The sequence below is a fragment of the Aulostomus chinensis genome, chromosome 19, assembly GCF_037954235.1.
Source record: "Aulostomus chinensis isolate RoL2024-O1b breed Wild chromosome 19, RoL_Achi_v1.0, whole genome shotgun sequence".
Lineage (NCBI taxonomy): Eukaryota > Metazoa > Chordata > Actinopteri > Syngnathiformes > Aulostomidae > Aulostomus > Aulostomus chinensis.
Window position 1 is genome coordinate 7,940,358 of NC_141338.1, and position 20,320 is coordinate 7,960,677.

General features: G+C 41.9%; 1 protein-coding gene across 4 annotated transcripts in view; it reads right to left on the reverse strand.

Annotated features, from left to right (window-relative positions):
* Positions 1 to 20,320, reverse strand: part of sema4d (sema domain, immunoglobulin domain (Ig), transmembrane domain (TM) and short cytoplasmic domain, (semaphorin) 4D) — a 36,550-nt gene that overhangs the window by 5,740 nt on the left and 10,490 nt on the right. For 2 of the 4 annotated variants that reach the window (XM_086186717.1, XM_086186718.1), the window contains exons 3-8: positions 14,253 to 14,312; positions 2,949 to 3,082; positions 622 to 767; positions 470 to 532; positions 260 to 358; positions 66 to 159 (exon numbers count right to left, since the gene is read on the reverse strand). In XM_086186717.1, coding sequence (XP_086042843.1) covers positions 66 to 159; positions 260 to 358; positions 470 to 532; positions 622 to 767; positions 2,949 to 3,045 — 499 coding nt within the window. In that variant the 5' untranslated portion in view covers positions 3,046 to 3,082; positions 14,253 to 14,312. The remainder of the gene's footprint in view (positions 1 to 65; positions 160 to 259; positions 359 to 469; positions 533 to 621; positions 768 to 2,948; positions 3,083 to 14,252; positions 14,313 to 20,320) is intronic. The other 2 variants (XM_086186715.1, XM_086186716.1) reach the window with 1 other exon arrangement.

The following is a 20,320-nucleotide window of genomic DNA, read 5'->3' on the forward strand; positions in this document are numbered from 1 at the left end:
AGAGATTATTGTGGATTATTACAATTTCCATTTCTGAAATAAAAAAAAGCCTCTTGTGAACTCACCAACCATGACGGTGGTAAAGCTTTGAGAGGGATCGAAGGAGCACTTCCCTCTGCCGTCTTCAGGTCGACCCCCCAATGAAAAGTCAGCGAGATTCTGTTAGAAGAGACATTTTTGTTTTAATTAGGTTAATCAAGACAGGTTAATCCGTGCAGCGTGCTGTTTATATTCCAGGAGAGGTTGAGCAGTAACCCACCAAATAATCACACTGTGGTTGAAAAGCGTGTGTTCCGCAGACATAAAGCCGCTCATCGTCTACCACCTGGACGACCCGAATGTAATTCAGACAATCCCTCTGGACAGCAAGAAGAGAAACAAATTAACATGCAGACTAGACTTTATGCAGACTATTCAGACATAACCATAGAAACAGGAGGTTTGGCAGATAAAACAGACGTCCGCTCACCTCTTGTGATTTGCCTTTAAGGGTGCACATCATCATGGGGGTTTCTGCAACTCTCCACTCAACCTTTAAATGTTGACACGGTAATCAGAATCTCAACTTTTAAATCTTCTTTCCCCCCTGCTTTTGATCAATTCTCAGTTGGTTCTTGATACCTGGTTGTTCCTGACGGTCACGTTCTTCTTGCTGAGCTCAAAGATGGCCTCCCTGGCTCCCACGTACAGCGCATCCCTTTTCTCACTGAGCAGCAACGTGGAGTAGTTGAAGATTCCTGGCTCTGAAAACTCCATCAGATCTAAATCTGAACACACGAATAAAGAATCTGATTACAACAGCATCAGAAATGAGGTTTGGATGGTGATCAACAAAATCTAACTCCCCGATAATCATTTCAAATGGATGTGAAATGGGTTGATGGTGATATCAGTTATTTATCATATTGTTATTATATATTATTCACTTCAACTGCTTCCAGATGCTTTTCACAGAGAGAGGGAGAGAGACGAAAAAAAAGCTCCACCAACTCCTGAACCAAAGGCTGACAAATTTGGTGACAAACCCTGTTGACAATAGTGGAGCATTTCTATCCATACGCAGAAAGCAGTAGAGATAAAAGGGAAGTGAATATTGGCCTTTGCGTGTCAAATTCTTCCGCAGGACAGAGACCACACTGATTCCTGTTTTGTGAAAGTTAATTGATTACTCTGTCATTACAACTTCATAACCAGATAATGTATAAATCAGACACGGTTTACATCTCAAGGCGACTGCACCCACTACAAGGCTACTGTTTCATCATACTATTGGTATATATTGCAATTAATTGCCTTGCTTTACAGCGTTTTCTTTGGATGCGTTGCTTAAAGCTCTTGTTCATTCAAGTTGCACCAAAAATGTAAGCGTCTTGAAATTATTGAATGTAATGAATAAATATCAAAAAGTGACAGTAGAATGACTGATAATTCAAAACCAAAACAGAATTCATGTGGAAGCCTCAAGCCTGCACTGTGATATGTTCCTATACGTACATGCATTAGCGTGCGTGATGGCCTCTGACTGACTGATGGCAATGCTGGGTTTGGAAAGTTTGGCTGGCACTGGTTGTGCCAGGTGCAAGCGGGTTCAGGTTGCAGGTGCCCAGACATAAACACCACAATGATGAAAGTGAAACCTCTCACTGACTGACTGACTGTGGCACCGTGAGAGAAGAACGCCACTTTGTTCGAGCTGTGCTGGTTCTCACGCAGCGACTGGGTTACTGGAGCTATTTCTGTCAGCACAACTTCAGACCTCTGACTTGAGACGAAGCTGTGGTGAGACAGAGGAAGCGATTGGTGTGGTAAATTTAGACAGCGGGTGTTGTTGATTAATCTATTGTGAACCCTGACAGAGTCCAAAGAGCTGCGATGTATTACTAGTTTGTTTCAGTGGCTCAACACTGCAATTGAGTTGTAAACTTTGGATGCCAGCATCTGTTAAGCCACTCATACGAACAAGGAAGTCCGTCTTGGGACTCAGACCATATGAGTCTCTGCTTGTTGTCCCAGGGACTCTGAGAACAGGTGCGCCAAATACACACTGTTATCTGATGTCTCCAACAACAGTCTGGGGTGGTCTGCGCTGCGCTCATGCTTTCAGCAGTGTGGAGCCAACTGCATCATCTACTGGTGCTCTCTGCATGAAGTGCATACTCATGATTATTACCTGATGTCTGAAACACGTGTATTTTGAGAGTGCAAAACATCGTGGTGGTTTACCCAAACCCTTCGTATAGTATATATTGTAGTATTAAACAGTCTGTGTACTGAGCGTCCATGACTCAAACTCTTCCATTTAAAATCAGCATGGGTTGGTTTCTAGCGACCAGAAAATTTTAACATTTGTCCGAATTCAACTCATAAAATGGGCACAGAAGTATAAGGAAGTGCAAAGCAAATCTTGATAACAAAACTTACACAATACCAAAATGAATCCAAATAAAGTTACCAAGACAAATCTAAAACTTTTAGTTTAATAATCAACGATACTCTTGGTAACTTGAAATCAAACACTGATCAGCCAAAGTCTTAGAGCCACTTTAACGGACGATAACACAACAGCCCCATAATGACTCTCTCCTTAAAGAGGACTCGAAAGATTTAGTGTTGTGTCAGAGAGGAGCGGATTTATGTTCAGTTATGTTTTTGTGATGTTGAACTAAACTTTGTTTTTCTGATAGTTGTATGTAACATTTTGTCCACCCCATTTAATATCAATTAAGACAACAAAATATCAAGAGCAACTCTGAGTAAAAGCCAGTTACCAGCGCCACAATTTACAGCCTCCAAAATGACAGTTGAAATCATTCATGTTTTTAATGTCAAAGTTAAACCACCATTTATAAATTCAATGACCAGTTATTAAAGTGCAGCAGCGTATCGAGTGAACGCAACATCTCCAAGGGGGTGTTATGTTACTTTAATCTCGTGTAACTGGAACTGACCTTGGTGTCTCCAGGAGGTCCGAGGCACAGCGTGGGGTCCATGGGTGGAGACCTCTAACAGCAGCCCCAGAAACACTCCCAGCACGCCAAATCCCATGTTAGACTCAGGCAACTTCGGAACTGTGAAGTTTCCTCTGCAAGACGCATAAGAGTGAAGTGAAGCCAAAACCTGATGCGTGTCTATTTCACATATTTGAAATGAGAGTGTTCCTCGAGGCTGATCTTATCACGCGGTGTACATAAAAAAAACAGGAACAACCTTTACGTCCACTTCTGTTAAAGTGAAACTCTCAAATTGAAATCTGACAGGAGTGATTCACACTATTAATATACATGCGAGTGCGGCATGTCACGTGTGTTTGAAGAAAAGCAGTGAGCAGAGATGGATTAAAACATCTCATATTGTAAAAGACGATTTGATATTTCTCATCAAATAAGGTGAAGAATTAAAAAAAACAAAAGCACCCTGCTTCAAGTGTGTTTCCTGAGGATTATTATAATTTTCATTTCCGATTTTTCCTGTTTGTCAAGTTTTTAGCACCTAGTACATGTTTATGAATCACCAGTCAATCATTAATTCAACGCCAAACTCTTGCAACTCTACCTTTATGTCAAGTGCACAAGTCTTGAATGCTTTGGCAAATATGGCAATATTACAAACAAGTTTTTTTTTTAAGAAAAAAAAAAAACAACAGCTGTGGAGGTGTGTTTCAGGACGGGGGGGGGGGCGGAAAGATGGACAGTGAAGGAGGGAAGCGCCATGTGATGAGATCCTCAGCTAGCACAACCGAAAGTGTCGGAAAACACACCCCTGTTTGTATCACACACACACAAAAGAATACAGAGATGCATCTGGCGTGTCACTATGTTGGTATGTGTGTTACACAATTACTTAACACCTCAGGCTTAAGAAAATCCCCCTTTTATTAAAAAAAAAAAGTGTTATCCTGTGCAACACAATAGTTGAGGCGCAGTGACGGGCGCGTCCTCCTGCGTGCGATGACGGCGACAATGACCACGATGGTGGCAGCATTCATTTGGCAATTTGCAGACTACGGTGACCTTCTTGCTTCTTAACAGCTCCCTCCTGCTGCATTCATTTCAGGATGAGGCTGATAAGCTTCCACTAGGCTGCTGCTGGATACCATTAAGCCTTCAAATGATGCAGACCCAACTCAGGAGGTTAATGTGGTTGTTGTAAATAAAAATCTTAACTTCTACTATTCAAAGAGGCGTTTCTTTGTCCTTGTATGGTCTCAATTCTGTTCAGTTAGAAAAATAAGGGGTTTAACTAAAAAGGAAAAAAAAAAATCATTTTCCAGAGAATATTATCTTACACTAGGCCAGAAATGTCTTCAAATAATCATTATGATACACTTAACTAGAAAAGTCAGAGTTCTTGTGTATGTTTTGTCTTGAAAGGTCCACTGGAGGAATGCAGTGCTTCAGTTAGTGTAACTAATGCCATTTCATGCTTTAATCACTGACTGGTTTTTATCTAAAGCCTTTACTATCTTACAGTTGGAAAAAAAAAAAAATCATATTCCAAGCCGCCTGTTTTAGGTCAGCTGAAAAGCTGGAGGAAGCTTTAAAGCTTAAGTAAAAATATTAAAATAAATCTCTAAATCTGTTCTCAATCCTGCTTGTAATACATGCAGTGTAAATGCCAAATTTACTGCCACGCAGACCGCATAAAAAATAATCTTCAGGTCAGGTTTCATGACAGTTAAATTCATTCTGACGTGGATGGAAGGCTGATTACCTTCTAAATATGATCAAGGCTGAAATGGCATTAAGCCCAAAGAACCTGATTAACTGACATAATTCAATTGTAAAGCTCAAACTGCTTCCTCTCTCTCGATCCAGTCATGTGACGAGCATTCTGGAAGTGGATCCCCCCCCCCCCCCTCATTTAACATCAGAAAGGACTTCAAATTGCTGATGGAGCCACATAAGTACGTTGCACTGAGAGAGAGCCTTGTTATAGTAAGTAGGTGCGTCTAGCTGGTCAGGTACCTGCGTGCACTTCGCTCCACTGAGAGAGTAAAACGATCCAAACAAAAGCAGGTTATTCTGGTTTTCAGCAACACCTTCAAATGTACCCGCAGCACACATCCATAAAATGGGGGCGGTCATGCGAGGGAAGGAGGGGATAAGAGGTTATCGGATGTCCTCTGAGACGAAGGTTGAAGTTGCAAAACATTTTCACTCATGACTCACAGGAACAAGTCTCAGAATGTCCCATCAATATGCTAGCGACTGAAATGTGTTCACTCAAAGAAACTGAGAATGAAATTAAAAAGAAGAGGATGGTCATCAGAGTGCATATCAAGTCATTTGCCCTCCCTTCAGAAGTATTAATGGAGCAATTTGTAACTCCACTGAACAAATAAATCATCCTCAACCATGTGTTCATGACCTGGTTGCAGTACCGGGGCTCTCTGCACTGGAATATAGGTTAGTAATTAGTCACATGTTTGGGGGGGTCATCATATGTCACAGCATGTATAGACAATCAGGGTCATCACTGATTGCGAAAGGGAGGGGGCGTTAATTGATTATTGATTTAGCTGTAAATGAGAACAAATGGCCTGAGGTGTGATCCTCCTCTCACTGGGACTTCCAGCAACGAAATCTGGCAAAGATGGAATTCCACCGCAGTTTCAGCCACACAGACTCATCGACTAAAGAGGGGTCACATGCACAATGACCTATTGTTTACTGAAGATGAGGCTAGTGCCCCCCCCATCCCATCCCATCCCATCCCTTCCCTTCCACATTATCACTGCAGAGTAGTCAACAATGGACACAGAAGAAAGGAGAGAGAATGAAGGAGAGAGAAAGGCATCACTTCTCATCCAGTTCTTTTACAGTCTTGCCAATCTAAATGCCAGGACAGCTTAGCTGTGGGGCGAGCCATGAGCCAAGACGCCATTTTCAGAGATCACCAAAGACCAAAAGATCTGGAAGCATTCTGTAAAGAACATCCATAAAACAGTCCGACAACAGCAGCAGCAAAAAGACACGGACAGAAGGGGCACGATGTGACTTGCTGAGATAACAATACTCAGCCCGCATTCAAAATTTCACTCTTCTCCCCCCCGGAAAAACTCCTCTAATGGGGCATGCCATAAATAAGAGCTTCAAACTCGACTCATCCCTCTAACCATCCAATCCTGATGACCTCCATCAATCTCGCCAGTCAGCGTGAGGCCATTTAGGGCGAAGCTTTAAAAAAGCGTTAAAGCCCTTTGAGAGTTGAGTGTTACAGTAGCAGAAAGAGCAGACTGGCAGCTACCCTATGCTGCAGAGAGATTTAGGAGAGTCACCATAGTGGCCTGGGATATTTAAGATGGTTACCATGCTGGCAGGTCTCTTTGAGCTCTTTGTGTTCCCATCTCAGCTCCTTTGGCTGCATGGGGAGGTTGACACCTGCTTGGGGCCTCGGGGTTCCCAGCACTGCACTGTTAACTGGACACAGATTTTGGCAGGATGCCTACTGAGGACAGCAAAGGGGAAACTGGAGCTCTGCCTATCTGTGCATGTGAACTGTGAATGTGCATGAAGGACCTGAAGTGAGTGTGTGTTTTTTCTCGAGGAAAAAAGACATCTAAAAATGATTTAAGTCTTCATTTAATACAAATACGGCATTGGGGCGGTGCTAATCATTTCATTCTGACTCACTCTAGGGCTGAACCACTTCCACAAACTAATTGTGATTATTTAGGCTGATATAGCAATACAATTTACAATATTAGAGGGAATAATAATTGTGCTATTCTTCACATTTTAATTGAAAAAACACTGAAACATGGATTTTTGCTGAGTCTTCCTGAGACTTTAAAATACAATATCTCCGCTCTCTTCGTTTAAAATAATAATTTGAGGATTTTGTTTGAGGTTCAATTAATTTTTCAGCCCTTCTTCAGTTAGTCATAATGGCAAATTACTCAGCCACATAAGGGGGGGGGGGGGGGCAGCTAAATATTTATTGATACCCAGAGTACTAATTTCTGAAAAATGCCTATCAAAAGGGACGTTTTGTTACCTGCCACACAGCACTTGCTTCTGGGGTCTAGCTGTATGTCTACATTCAACATAGAAATTAGTGAATGCTGATAAAAACGATTCGTAGCTCATGCTGCGTAAAAGCCCGTCAGTGTCAAGAAAGTCAAAAGCCACTAGCAGAATACTGTTATAACTCCAAAAATAACACTTGCTTGTTTACACGGAATCAAAACAATGTAGGCTTGATCCATGCAAATGTAGAGTCCCTTTTAAACAGATGTTGATTCGGCTCGGTCAAGCTCCAGAGCCAGCAGAGCATTCTGTCCGCTCATTCAGTCTCTGCATACAGCAGGGCCTAAAAAGTGCTGCAGCGTCCCAGGCTGTGTAAAGGGGTGACACAGCAATGGGCTAGCAAACAGAAACTGTGGTCAAGACGAATCCAGTGATCATGAGACATGTGACTGATGTTTTAAAACCTTTGTGGTGACCAACAGATAATTTGCAACAAAACTCCTGACAGGAGCGGGTAGTGTAATTTCTCGAACAGTGTCAGACTTGCTCCTTGTATCTCATGGTCAGTTTAGATCAACTCACCTGAGGCCTCACTTCCTGGAGGTACATAAATCTCAAGTGGAAGGAGTCTGTATTTCAGACAGGTAGCCCCCCCTTCATGTTACTCAGCAGGAACCCTTCACTAATGCATATTCCACACATAAAGAGTCGGTGCATGAGGAAACGGCCAGCATCTGAGCTATTAAACCTTTAGTCACATCATTACACACACGCTACTTCAGCTGTCAAATTCATGAGAATAAAGTGTGACAGGTTTGGCCCTCGGTTTGACAGACATTTGATTTAGTTTGTGGTGATAGCAGATATACTTGCGGGGGGGGGGGGGGGGCAGACGTGACATGAGGACCTTAAAGTTACCCTCAGGTGCAGATGGTGTGTGTGGTAGCAATGACTGACACCTGACAAGCCCACAGGAAAGGAAATATTACAGGAAGAATCAGAAGATGACATTCTACTACTAAAAAGGGATATTTTGCACTAATTGAAGTACGGTGGAATGTGGTAGTCATCCACAGTACAAGTGTTATCATCAGTGGTGATCAGCTCACTGTCTGTGTGAGAGTTCTAAGGATTGATCCCTTGAACTGTGCTAACTAAAGCAAGCTGATCTGACTCAATCATCATCCAATTCCCCAATCATTCTCAAAGACGACTCGTCACAGAGGACAAGACAGCGCTTCACCACTTGCCGCTCCATTTCAATGCCGAGTATGCGGACAAGAAGCTTCACATCCTGCGAGCAGAGAGTAGAGCAGGAGTGGTGGAGGCTGATGTGAGTGAGTTGGACATTCAGTGCCTGCCAACAACTCCATCCCCTCACTTCTTTCCCCTCGCTGGCTCTTTCTTCTGTGTACTCACTCATCATCAGCATCAATGCACAGAGATGCTCTTCTTCCTTTTGCTGCAGCATGCCAAGAAGCTGCGGCTCATTTTTTCTCTTTCCGGACAGTCTATTGCTATAACCAAGCATAGACAGTGTAATGGGAAATTAGTTTTAAGTACTGCATTATGTGGAAAGAATGTCTCTTTTGGCTTTTCAGTATGAAATTTCCACACTGTGCTGCACAGTAACTTCGCTCTGAGATGTTGAAAATAGCAACTGCTCCTTCCAAGTTGCCACTCTCACCTCCAACGGAAAGAGTTAACTCAGCACTATGTTCAATCATCAATTACCAGGAAATTAGCCTGCCCTGTGGCGGTCCAAGTCGAGTAACCCACAAATATCATAAAAATGGACACAAATGGTTCAGCAGTCCATATCAGATGTCCCTCAGGTCCAAACCCTCTCCAGTAAAAACCAAAACATTTTTAGTCATGTGACTGCTGCTGACATCATCAATGTAGCACCCGCCAGCTGTGTGCTATGGTGCTTATGATAAGCTGCTGGTGAAGGTTGTGTACTGAACCTGTCATATAGTTTGATGTCATAACAGAAAGTAATGTAATTATAATTTGGTTGTTGAGGCAGTGCTGGATGCGTGTTTTTTTTGTTTGTTTGTTTGTTTGTTTTTTAATGGTAGGTAGGAAATGATGCATGTTTGAGTTTTATGCATGCAGTTAGGCTCAGGTGAATAGGCAGGCCACTGTCCGAAAAGGATTTCTGATAAATGTGAAGTAAAAATGCCTGCGGAACTCCCATACAATCTCCTTTCTCACCTTTTTATTAATTTAATTAAAATACAATCATATGATTTTTACAAGGCATTGCCAGCAAGATTTAGGAGTTTCTATTACAATGGAATAAAAAGAGCTTTGGTACCTGAAACAGTCCAGAAACAGGTTTTAACTCTATTTTGTCCTTCGCCAGGGTTCCCGCAGGTTTTACCAGGATAAAGTCAAGACCATTTCACGGTCGTCTCAGCACAAAGATAAGAAGGGAAAATTGCTAAATTGTTATGTGTTCATTATTTCCATAGGAAGTTCCAGAGGAAAGTGACACGGGCTGTTACCATGAGACTTATTTTGAAGCCTGGACATGAACCTCAAACACATTTCATGTGAGGCAGGGAGGTTATTTCTACATACAAGCAACTTTTTAAATTGTAAACACTTTCTTTTTAGACCAATCAAAATTTAAGACTAGAAGACAGTTCAAAATTTAGACATTTTAAGGCTTATAAGTCTGAATATGAAATTTATGACTTTTTAGACATTGCGCTAATTCTGCTAACAGAGTCCGTCCCTGTCAGACATGCTCTCCTCTACTGGAAATCTTCTACTTGAGGTGAGGTGAGAGGTGAGGCCTGGGTCTAGTGTGCAGGAGGGAAAAAGGTATTGACTCGCTTTTTCAGTAGACATTGTTAATCGAGTAGAATTAATATTATGAAGTTTAATATGTAGAAGGGAATAAAGGCTTTTTTTTTTTTGACAGACGAGTGTTACCGTCATAAAACTACCCGGCCTATAATAATGACCTACACCATCCACATGAGTAGAAAAGTCACATCGCTTCACGGAGTGCACATGTTCCTGCAGCTGGATTATAAATCTAATAGCTTGGTGTACAAACCTTGCTCACTGATTTGTAAACAGTGTACAGATTTACACATGGCTCCCTTTTCCCCCCTCAGCTGACCCCAGCGGGGCTCCATAGTATCAGACAGATTTTGTACTAGTCTGGTAGGTTTAAGTCTATTTAATGTCCGGTCCCACTGATCTGCACATTTGGACAGTTTTGGATGGGCAGAGCTCAGGTTAATAGAGAAGTTCAGGTTTTCAGTTCAAGTGGCTAAATAGTGAGCCGTATATTCTCCAGATGTGTTACAAGTTGCTTAGAACAAGGTCGGTGTGGTGAAGTGAAATAAGAGATGTCGTTTGAAACTAAATACTCACTGGATGACACACACCGTTGGGGACAGATTTACAGATTAATGGATTTTGGCTATAAATGTGGAAGAGGCTCTTGCACGCCATCGTGTACATGGGGATGTTAACTGTGGGCATCAAATCCCTCTTTTTAGACTCAGAGCTCATCTTAAAATACAGCCAGCTGCAGCAGTTTTGGCTTGTGTGTCCCCACAGGCTGATGAACCGTTTTTGACATTCGAGAGGAGGCTAAGCAAACGTCAGTGCAACTCCAGCTGACAATCATACTCCCATGTGATTATTGAAACTACATTTCAAGTGAGCTAAAAGTGAAGTGGACACCCAACAATATTCAGTTTTTCCTTTCGCTTTCATGAAGAGTCTTATGTGTTCGACCGCTCTGCCGCTCAGGCCCGTGTCCAAACCATCTGGGTTTGATTGTTGTCAGTTGTGAAGAGCGAAGCCACTGCGTCGAGGCCACATCATCATGTTTGCATAAAGGTCAGTTTAAACCTAGTGGCATAATCTCCACTGGACAACTGGTCGTAAAGAGAAAACCAGGTCCTGCATCAGAGGATGCACCAGCCATCGTTCATTACCCTCGGAACGCTCACTTGATGACAGATGGGAGGAAACGTTCAACTTCTAAAAAGCCAGATTAAGGATTAACATCATGATTTACTACATCCACATTAATTCACATCATTTAAAAGACTGAATGATGACAGGGACTCTTTTCTGATGTGCAACCAGCTGGAAAAGAACTATTTCTGGATGTATTGAGAAGCAGTTAATAGATTTCAAATGTAGGTAAACCGTCAATGACAACCTAAACATCTAAACTGAGGAATGGAGCTTGTGTGAATGCAACACTATACCGGGGGATGTAAAATGAAAGCCCTCCTATATAATTACTAGTTGTAGGGCCACTGCTGAGCTAGCATGTCAACCTAAGTGGCCACAGCAAAGGCAAATGAGGGGTCAGGTCCAGTAAAGAGTATATTTAGTTCGCCGATGGCAAGCTTTTTAAAAACAACACGCCCTTTCCCCGAGTCACGTGGCTGAGGAAGATCTGAAAAACGTCCGCATGAACATACAGGCAAGTGAAGTAAGCGGTCTAAAGGAACAAGGATTTCTATGGTGTTCCCCCTCTAGGCACACAATGTGCCCTTGTAGTTTTGCATAATTACCATGCACTTATTTTAATTAAATTTGAGGAAAAAGTTTTATTTCATCTGCAATGATAGGATCATTTTAATTGAGGATCATGTACAAAAGCTCCTTCATTTATAAAGGGACCTCTTATGTCACCATGTCTGACAGCAGTTTGTCCCCTCGAGCCAATAAAGGCACTGCTTCTGTATCTCAGTGCTTTTCACCATGATAATAATAATAATATACTTCCGAATCGGCTCATCTGTTATAAAAAAGTCCTTTATATAATATGAAAATTGGTTATCCATGTGGGGGTCACATGGAGGCCACCATTCACAGAAAAGCCCTTCACTTGATGCAGTTTCCTTGAGGCTACTGTGATGGCAAGCAAGCAGGCCTTGGGGCGTATTATGTGGGACTATTTTGGGAAGCTGCAAAAGCCCAGCAGAAGGCCTTGTGGTCTCAAGTTGGTGAATGGTAGTCCCATTGGTGGAAGTGTTTTTTTGAAACAGTAGTCAAGGGCAGGTGACTTCAGCTCCCAGAGTAGAAAAAAAAAAAACCTCTGGCTCTGGTTTTCAAATTAACTGTCAAATAAAAATATCTCAGATTCCCCCCTCATTTGGCTAACATAGCAAACATTTTCCCGGTTTAAATAGAAATGGTCTTTAAAATTATAGTAACAAGGGTTTCCCACCAGTCAGGAGACATGTGAACGAGCAGTAAACATCAGTTAAAACCTTATATTTCTCCTCTCCTTTCTGCCTCTCGGGAGCGCTCCTTTCTCTTTCTCCTTTTCTTTCAGTTGTCTTCAGCAGGCACCGATTTCATGGTGGTAATTTTGGCCAGCAGAGACAAAAAACTCCTTTGGAGTTGTGTGTGAAAACCCACCCCATCACCCACAGGCTGCCACAACACTAACAGAGTGTCCTCCTAAACTTGGCATACCAGAGGCAAAACACTTATTTCCACTTACTTCGCAGAGCAGCGAGGGATAAACAACATCGTGTCAGGCCCAAAACTTCACGGTTAAACAGATTTCTCATGATCAGCTGATAAGATGGAAATCTACAGTTATGCAAAAAAAAAAAAAAAAAAAAAAAAAAGAAGTGCAGGAGGTACAGTGAGAGATTTTTTAAAAAAATGAAGTGCTGATAATGCTGAAGCAGATATCGGTCAACGGAGCTTTGACAAAGCAGTGCATCCCTTAAGTTACTGCTGCTACACGTTAAACCTACCAATTATGGTTTTCCTTATTTTTTCCTATATCGTATATACATGTAACTTTACCATATTAGCGCAGTAACTCTTGCTTTTTTTCCCTACTCTTTTCTCCAGCTGGTGTCTGCTCATAGACGGACGTCTTTTCACGGTCAACTGCATCAGGCGCTGCTGCAGGCGCTGCACGACCACGAAATGTAGGGATGTGGCCCCTCGGTAAACGGTCAGAAGTTGGCCAATCCTAAAAAAAAGTGGGCTTTCAGGGGGTGGGGCTTACTGACGAGCAGAAATGTTGTCGTTTTTTCAGACACGGGATGAACATCAGGGCCAGTAAATCATGTCACTACTGCAGGGAAGCCCACGTATCAAAATAAAGAGCATAATAGGTCATATTCAAGCGGAGGGTTTTTTTTGTCAAAAATGGCAACAGTTACTAATTTAGTCATTTTTCATAGCAACAAAACTTTTGCTGCCAAAAGTAGGCATTTGCAGGCCAGTTGAGAGTAATATTTAGAGTAATATTCTGTTGAAATGATAGCAGCGAGGGTATCACAGGATTAAAACGCAGACTTTGGAGGGCAGACTTGGAGGGTTGTGACGAAGCAAAAAGGGAGCACGTTCTCAGATGAGGTGGGATGATGGTGACATCCCTCGCAATGCTGCGGAGTGGTGTATGTGTGGGCACACACAGACCGGGCAGCAACACTGGCTTCCCCAACAGTTACAAATCATGTCGGAAATTAATGATGTTTATGACATGTTGATGCTTATGGCTAAGAGCTGGTCTGGTTTAGGGCACAAAAATACTTGGCTAGGTTTTGGGGAACAAGCGCTCGGTTTGCCAGTCTCCCTATTGCAAGTCAGTGTACCATCAAAATGATTTTGAGGCTGTTATTTTAAAGTAAAATAGCACAACATTGCTTTAAATAATGGGTCCTTGATTTCATGGAAAACAACAGAAGGCTTCTTATTTCTTGCCAACAACAGTCCTTTCTGCCAATTGAAATGTTGCCTGTGGCAAATAGATGTAAATGACTATTTCTTGCTAGCTAAAAGCTAGCTAATGGCAGGCTTGTCGTGCCTGGTTTATTCCTCCCAAACGGAGGGAGAGGTTGTAGGAAAATGCACCATTGCAAAGCATTATAGCTGCAGCTGAGAAACTACATGCATCATTAGGCCTAATCAAGACAACATGGCCCATCAGATTGCCTCCAAGCGGAATCAAAACTTGAAAAAACAAAATACAACAATCACAGGGAAGCCAAATGGTTGATAACCCTAAAAAGGATTGAGGTTTTTTTTTTCCCCCTGCACAAAGCAAAGCTGAATCAAATCGAAGGTTGACTGCCCAAGGTGTGGTCATGCAGGAGGGGATGAAATAAAAAAAAAAGAGCAAAGCCCCAAGCTGGTTACGGGAGGAAGGTGGGGGGCAGGAGGTCGGAGAAGCATGCAGCATTCGTGTTGAAGCACGCAAGCCCGACAGCAGCTCAGGGACGGTCTGCACAGTGACAAGGGAAGGAAAGAGAGAGGAGTAGAGTTTCTGACCTGTGGCTCCTTTACAAGATGCGACGCTCTTCCTCCGGAGAGAATTATAAAATCCTCAAGCTAGGGGGGGAGGAGGAGGAGAAGACAGAAAGATCAGACATGACAGTTATGAAGTGTGTGTGTTTGTCGGTTTGCCTGTGAGAGGGAGGAAGCAGATTGTGTGTGTGGCTAGTTGTCTAGACTAAGGTTAGACAGATAAAAATGATGAGTCAATGAAAAGATGTTGCACAATCACATTAAAAAGAGCATTTACATGACTGAATGACACATTCATCAACCAAACATACACAGATGAGGTCGTTAAGCATTCTATGAAGATTAATTATACAGACACTTAAACATCCGCTGACCGCTGCTGGTTACGTCTGTCGGAACAGTACACTGACTTTTAAAACTTAGGGCAAATTAAGGGTGAGCAGCCAAATGATAAACACCATCTCGTGTGAATTCCATCAGAGGGACCTGAGGTCTGCGCGCACAATTTAGTAGTCTGACATTTAGGAGCACAAAAGAAGGTCTGTGGATGGAAGGGATGCATTTCAAATTAATCTCCATCAAAAGCTTTGAATTATATCAGCTCTTTGTGAACTAATCTGTTGAGAGACCAGCATGACAAGCCCTAATTACGTGTGTCATTATATCAAATTAACAATTTGATATGGAAGTAGAGAGAAATGTTACATTATGCGTTCTCTAAATGGGAATGGGGCAAAAAAGGACAGACATTTTCAAGGTACAATTTGTTTTTGAATCCAGCAAAATATAAAGTATTGCAATTATTAAGTGAAAAAAATGCGTGCTGCACAACTTAGTGAAGTCACATTGCCATCATTGTGTACAATGTTGTTTATTCATAATAATAAATAAAATAGAAAATATTCTGAAAGATACAAGTACACATGATTTTAAAATGTTTCTTTCTAAACTTTTGTGATACACAAAATTAAGCTGGACTAAAAAATAAAAACATACATTTGAGCAGTTTTCAAAACAACATTTTACTAAATCAAAGACAAATAATTTCAAAAACTGTTGCGAGATTTTTTTGTGAAACATGTGCAGTACTTTCCAAATGTTGTTCTGTGGTTGTCTTTTGGCTCACATGCAGACCACGTGTGTGTGACAAATCCTGCAGATTGGCAATACATCACAATCTCACGTCGACAAACATCACATGAACAAATACTTACTACCTCAGCCAAACTGCTTCTTCAGGACTCATCACTTTTGAAACGTTCGGCCAACAAAATTGATCTGACGTGTTTTTAAAAACTTTTTTTTTTCTCTTCAAACTATGACGAACTGTTCAAACTTCTCAGAAAAGCGCAGACAAAAACAGCATAGACAGAAACCTCTCAACGGAAATAACCAACGCTCTTCTTCTGCTGACAGGAAATTCTGTTTATGCACGACTACATCTCTGAGAGCAAGAAGCTACCGGACAAAACAGGCTTCCAAGGCTTGCACTGGAGCTATGTATTAGCACACAAAGACTTATAATCTGCATCAAGCAATAACAGAACAGTCAGCTGGAAAATTCTTTTGCTTTACTTCTCGGCGCATGAAAATAAGATTGTATATTTCAAAAGGGAGGAGGAAAAGTAGAAATCTTCTTAGTACCATTGTGACAGACGGTTGAGCCTCCATTCACAACACTTTCCAGTCTGTTCCCTTAGACCGCTTCCCTGAGCTAAAAGAAAACCCTTACAACAAGGCTGAATACATTCTCCTTGCACAAGTACACAAGCTTTATTCCCACAGTCCACTACAATCCAAGTCTGTTTGAGTGGAAAACATGGGCTTACATATTTGCTTTGCTTCGACTGGAGCCTTATTTAGGATTGATCATTTTCTACAAGTCTTTTAATCATGAGGAAAATGAAGTTATACTTCAAAACTTAGAAGAGAAAACTGCTAGTAAGGTCCGTGCTGGGAATTGAACAAACACACGAGGAGACAAATCTTCCAGACAAATGAATTCAGGTCACCCAAATCAACCCAAATATGCAGATTCATTAGCATTTGCTTGGTGGGCTAAGCTACTGTAAAGTAGACCCCCTGCTCTCCTGTATAAAAGAATAATCAGATTATGTTAAGCAGAGATGATACACATCAGACTAAAAACATAGGCACTTCATTTACAATTGATCATCCCCCCCTCCCAAAACCTTTCCACTGGTTTACCAAACCACAGTATCCTGTCATGGGTTGGCTGTGGTGAAGAATATTTAACCACGCTTGCTGCTTTTCTGTCATCAAGTAAAGAGTTTAGTGGACCATAATGGCAGCATATGACTTCAGATGAGTTCCGCGGTTCCAGAAGGTGAACAGATCAAGGTCAAGCGCTGTACGAAGACCCTGCTACCCTTCAGGAGCTATCACAATGCCATCGTCCTCCACAATTGCTCAGTCGCTCCTTCACTTGGAGACACACGCACAAAGAAAATAAACATGTATGCAAAGCAAGCACAAGTAGACGGTACGACGAGTCCCTGCATCTTGCCCTTCTCTGACAGCATCAATGGAGCAGAGGGAGAAGATGACAGTCGCCAAAGATTGATGAGCTGTAGGCCAAAGGCTACATCCCCTTCGACATCGTTAGGAAACACTTTGACTCGGCTTCCCCCGGCTCCCACAAAACCCTCTGACAGCTGATACAGACCTTTTACTATGTGCCCACGAATCCCAGTGACACCACGCCTCCACATGTCTTAATTCGCAGTGTCCTGAGCGGGTGTCAGGCCTGGGTGTGAGCCCTCAAACCACGCCTTTGCTGACACCATGGTCTGGAGAGGTGACGGAGAGGAAGTGGAGATGTCATGGGTCTGAGGTCCTTAATTGATGAGCGGACTTGAATGAGGACTGTCCAAAGATGGACTTCAGAAGACTCTTCAAACCAGAACAAATTTATTAATGGTCCCTCTTCAGGAACAAGTAAACATACTGATGGATGGACTATTCAGGTCACTATACTGTGACACCTCGTGATTAAAAGTTCCCAGCATGTTTTTGTCCCATGACCAGCACAAATCCATTGCTCTTACCAGTATCAAGCACCTCACACAACACTGGTCTATTCAATTCATGGAGTTTTTGAACCAGTGCTTGAATATGTTTGCCTTTCTTGTCGTTATTTGCAAAAGATTCCAAAATCAAAGTTGCGGCGTGTCCTGAGCAGTAGCCTCAGCTATTTCCTCCCAGCGATTACTGTTACTTCCGTTTACTTCGTTATTTTAAAATTTGGTTCATGTTTAACATACAACAGCAACATGAAGGACAATGTGGAGCTTGGAGCTCTTAATCCTCTACAGACCATGTAGACAAGATTTCGCTGAAACATTTCAACCAAAACCTGAGATGTTCCAGTATTTCAGCTTTGAGAATGCAATACTAAACCTCAAATGCAATGCTCAGGCAGTTGACAAAGTTAATCTGAAACTGTTTTGAGTTGCTACTTTCTGAAAAATTATTGCTTCTCCGTAGCTTCATATGATTATTAACAGAATTTTTGGATGCGTGGTTGGAGAAAACAAAACATGTAAGAAGAGATATTCCCAGGTTGTTCTCTGGCAATCAATTATTTGATCCACAGACAATGAAAAAGTCATTAGTAACAGCCATATTACAGACTGACAAAAGCTCTTAACAAGCTCCTGTTGGTTTTGGATCCTCACTCTCCTGGGATTGTCATGAATACACCCATGGGGCCTCGACTAACACTGATACACAAAGCACACAGATTTACTGTGGACTGACAGAGGCCACTCAACTCTATGACCGCATGGTCATTCCAGTAAAAGCCCCCATCACACACACTTTTTTCTAGTAATGCCATTACTAGTCAGTATATGGATGACAAAAATCAATATCTTAACCCAATAATAATTGTATCCTTTCTAAAGTGCATGAATTCATTTTAATGACTGTTTCCATCTCATGTAATCCATCCTAAATAATAGACACTTCACTTTAAAGTAAAGGGTACTGCCTCCACCACTGCTCCTGTGTGCAACAGACCTTACTGTGCCTCTATAAACATCTCGAGTCCCTGACGGCGCTGTCGGTGTGCACGGCCACAGGTGAGAGAGTGACAGACAGATCGAGAGGAAACAAGTTCAGGTAGGAGAGATGATATTTGAGCGTGCAAATTCAGACGGAGGTTGAGAAGAAGGAAGTGCAGAGACAAAGAAGAACGAGGAGGAATGAGTAGGAGGTGGATTCCCCTCATGGAGCATCAGAATAAAGAAACATGATAGGACAGCTTGAGGGCTTTAGGAACAACGCATTTTTCCAATCTTGCTTTTGCTTTTGTGGAACCCCCAAATAACAAGTCCCAGTGGGAGGATTTACAAATTCATTTACAAATTTAGGCCAAATCACATTCAGAGACCTAAATTCTTTCTGTGCTACTCAGGAAGTGTCTTTCTGTCCTACATTTGGTGATGCAATACAGCAAACCCTGATGAAATCTTTTTGAGAGGGAAAGAGAAAAAAAAATCTGGATGAAATTCCTGTTCACTCAAATCCTGGATGCAGGGCACATGGACTCTGTACTTTAGCACAAAACCACATACACACATAAAAACAAATAGCAGTGTGTTGAAGAGGATTATGCAGGCTTGAATTTCCCCCAAATCTGGCTTTTGAAACTTTCCTCATCCCAGAGCATCCTGGTACCGTAGGAGGCCGAGTATTAAATCCTCCTGTTCACATTAAAAGAGCACATTTGCAGATGGATGGTCAACCCCTGGATCAGATACCGCTCCCTCTAAACCAAACAAATGTGATCACATGTTGGAAAAAGGCAGAAACCCAAAGTATTCCACTTGTTGTTGTGTCCTAGCTCCTATCTGGGAATGCACATATCTGAGAAGGAATGTTGTCTGATATCCCGTTATGTGTCAATGTTTGCTCATGAGCAAGCTCGGCTAAATAAGAGGGTATTTGTGTGCTGGAAAGAAAATAAGTAGCCATCTTCTTCTTCCTTTGTATGAATCTTAAGTAGTCCCATGTCGAGGCAGGCTTTGTTCGCCACCACTGTCGGGGGGCACGTCCTCCAACTTTTCCCCTCACTTCCTTTTGGCCCAACATTTATCATTCTTCCCCAATGAACAATCATCCTACAACATGGACTAGCAACTAGCACACAATAAACCAGTGCCCTCCCCCATTTCACCCTCTCTGGTTGCCAGGATACCTTTCAATCAGTGGGACAGCTTGTCAACAACATCATCACTTACTCAGAAACTCCTCCTAACCTTCACTATGATTTGATTTGGTCTGCAGCGGCTCAACTAAACAAACCAACAATATGGTCCAGTTGCAGGAGTTGAAACCTTCTGATGAATTAAAAATTAAACCTTATAAATGAAGTGTTATGCCAACAAATAGAGTCTCAAAACCGAGCAGAACTTGCAGGTTTTGCACAGAAACCCAGCGAAAGTGATCTGTGGACTTAAAGTGGAAATCAAATGCAAAAAATGACCTTTGGTAACAAATTATTTCTATGATAAACTAATTGTTTGGTTAGTAAAATTTCAAGAAAATTAATGATGTGTTGAAATTTCTCCTTGTGCCCATCTAACAGACCGAAGACTTCGCTTTCTGTCAAAAATGATTTAAATAAAGCAGGAAATTCAAGCAGTATTTCAAAATCATTAACAATGCAATATCCATCAAAAATCATTTAAAGTTTTTGTTGTTGTTTTTTGCCACATCATGGAGCCATAATTGGATTCAGCTGAGACAACAACAAACAAACAAAAAAGAGAAAAAAAAAAGCCATAGCAGCTTGTTTTCTTGTTTTCCTTCTAGGTTGCTGTGTAACCTACAAGCCTGAAAGGTCAGGCTTTGAAAGGCACAACCTTCTAACATGCAAGTGAAATTCCCTCCTGGTCAAATACAGCATTATTCGACATCGCTAAGCAGCTACATGCACAATATTTAATAGAGCCATTATAGTGTGCTGGCTGAGTTAACTCCCCTGAGGCCAGTTTCATAGAGAGACTGGCTGACTAACGTGTATACATTGCTCAGAGGGATAACTAAGTGCATTGAAATACTCATTC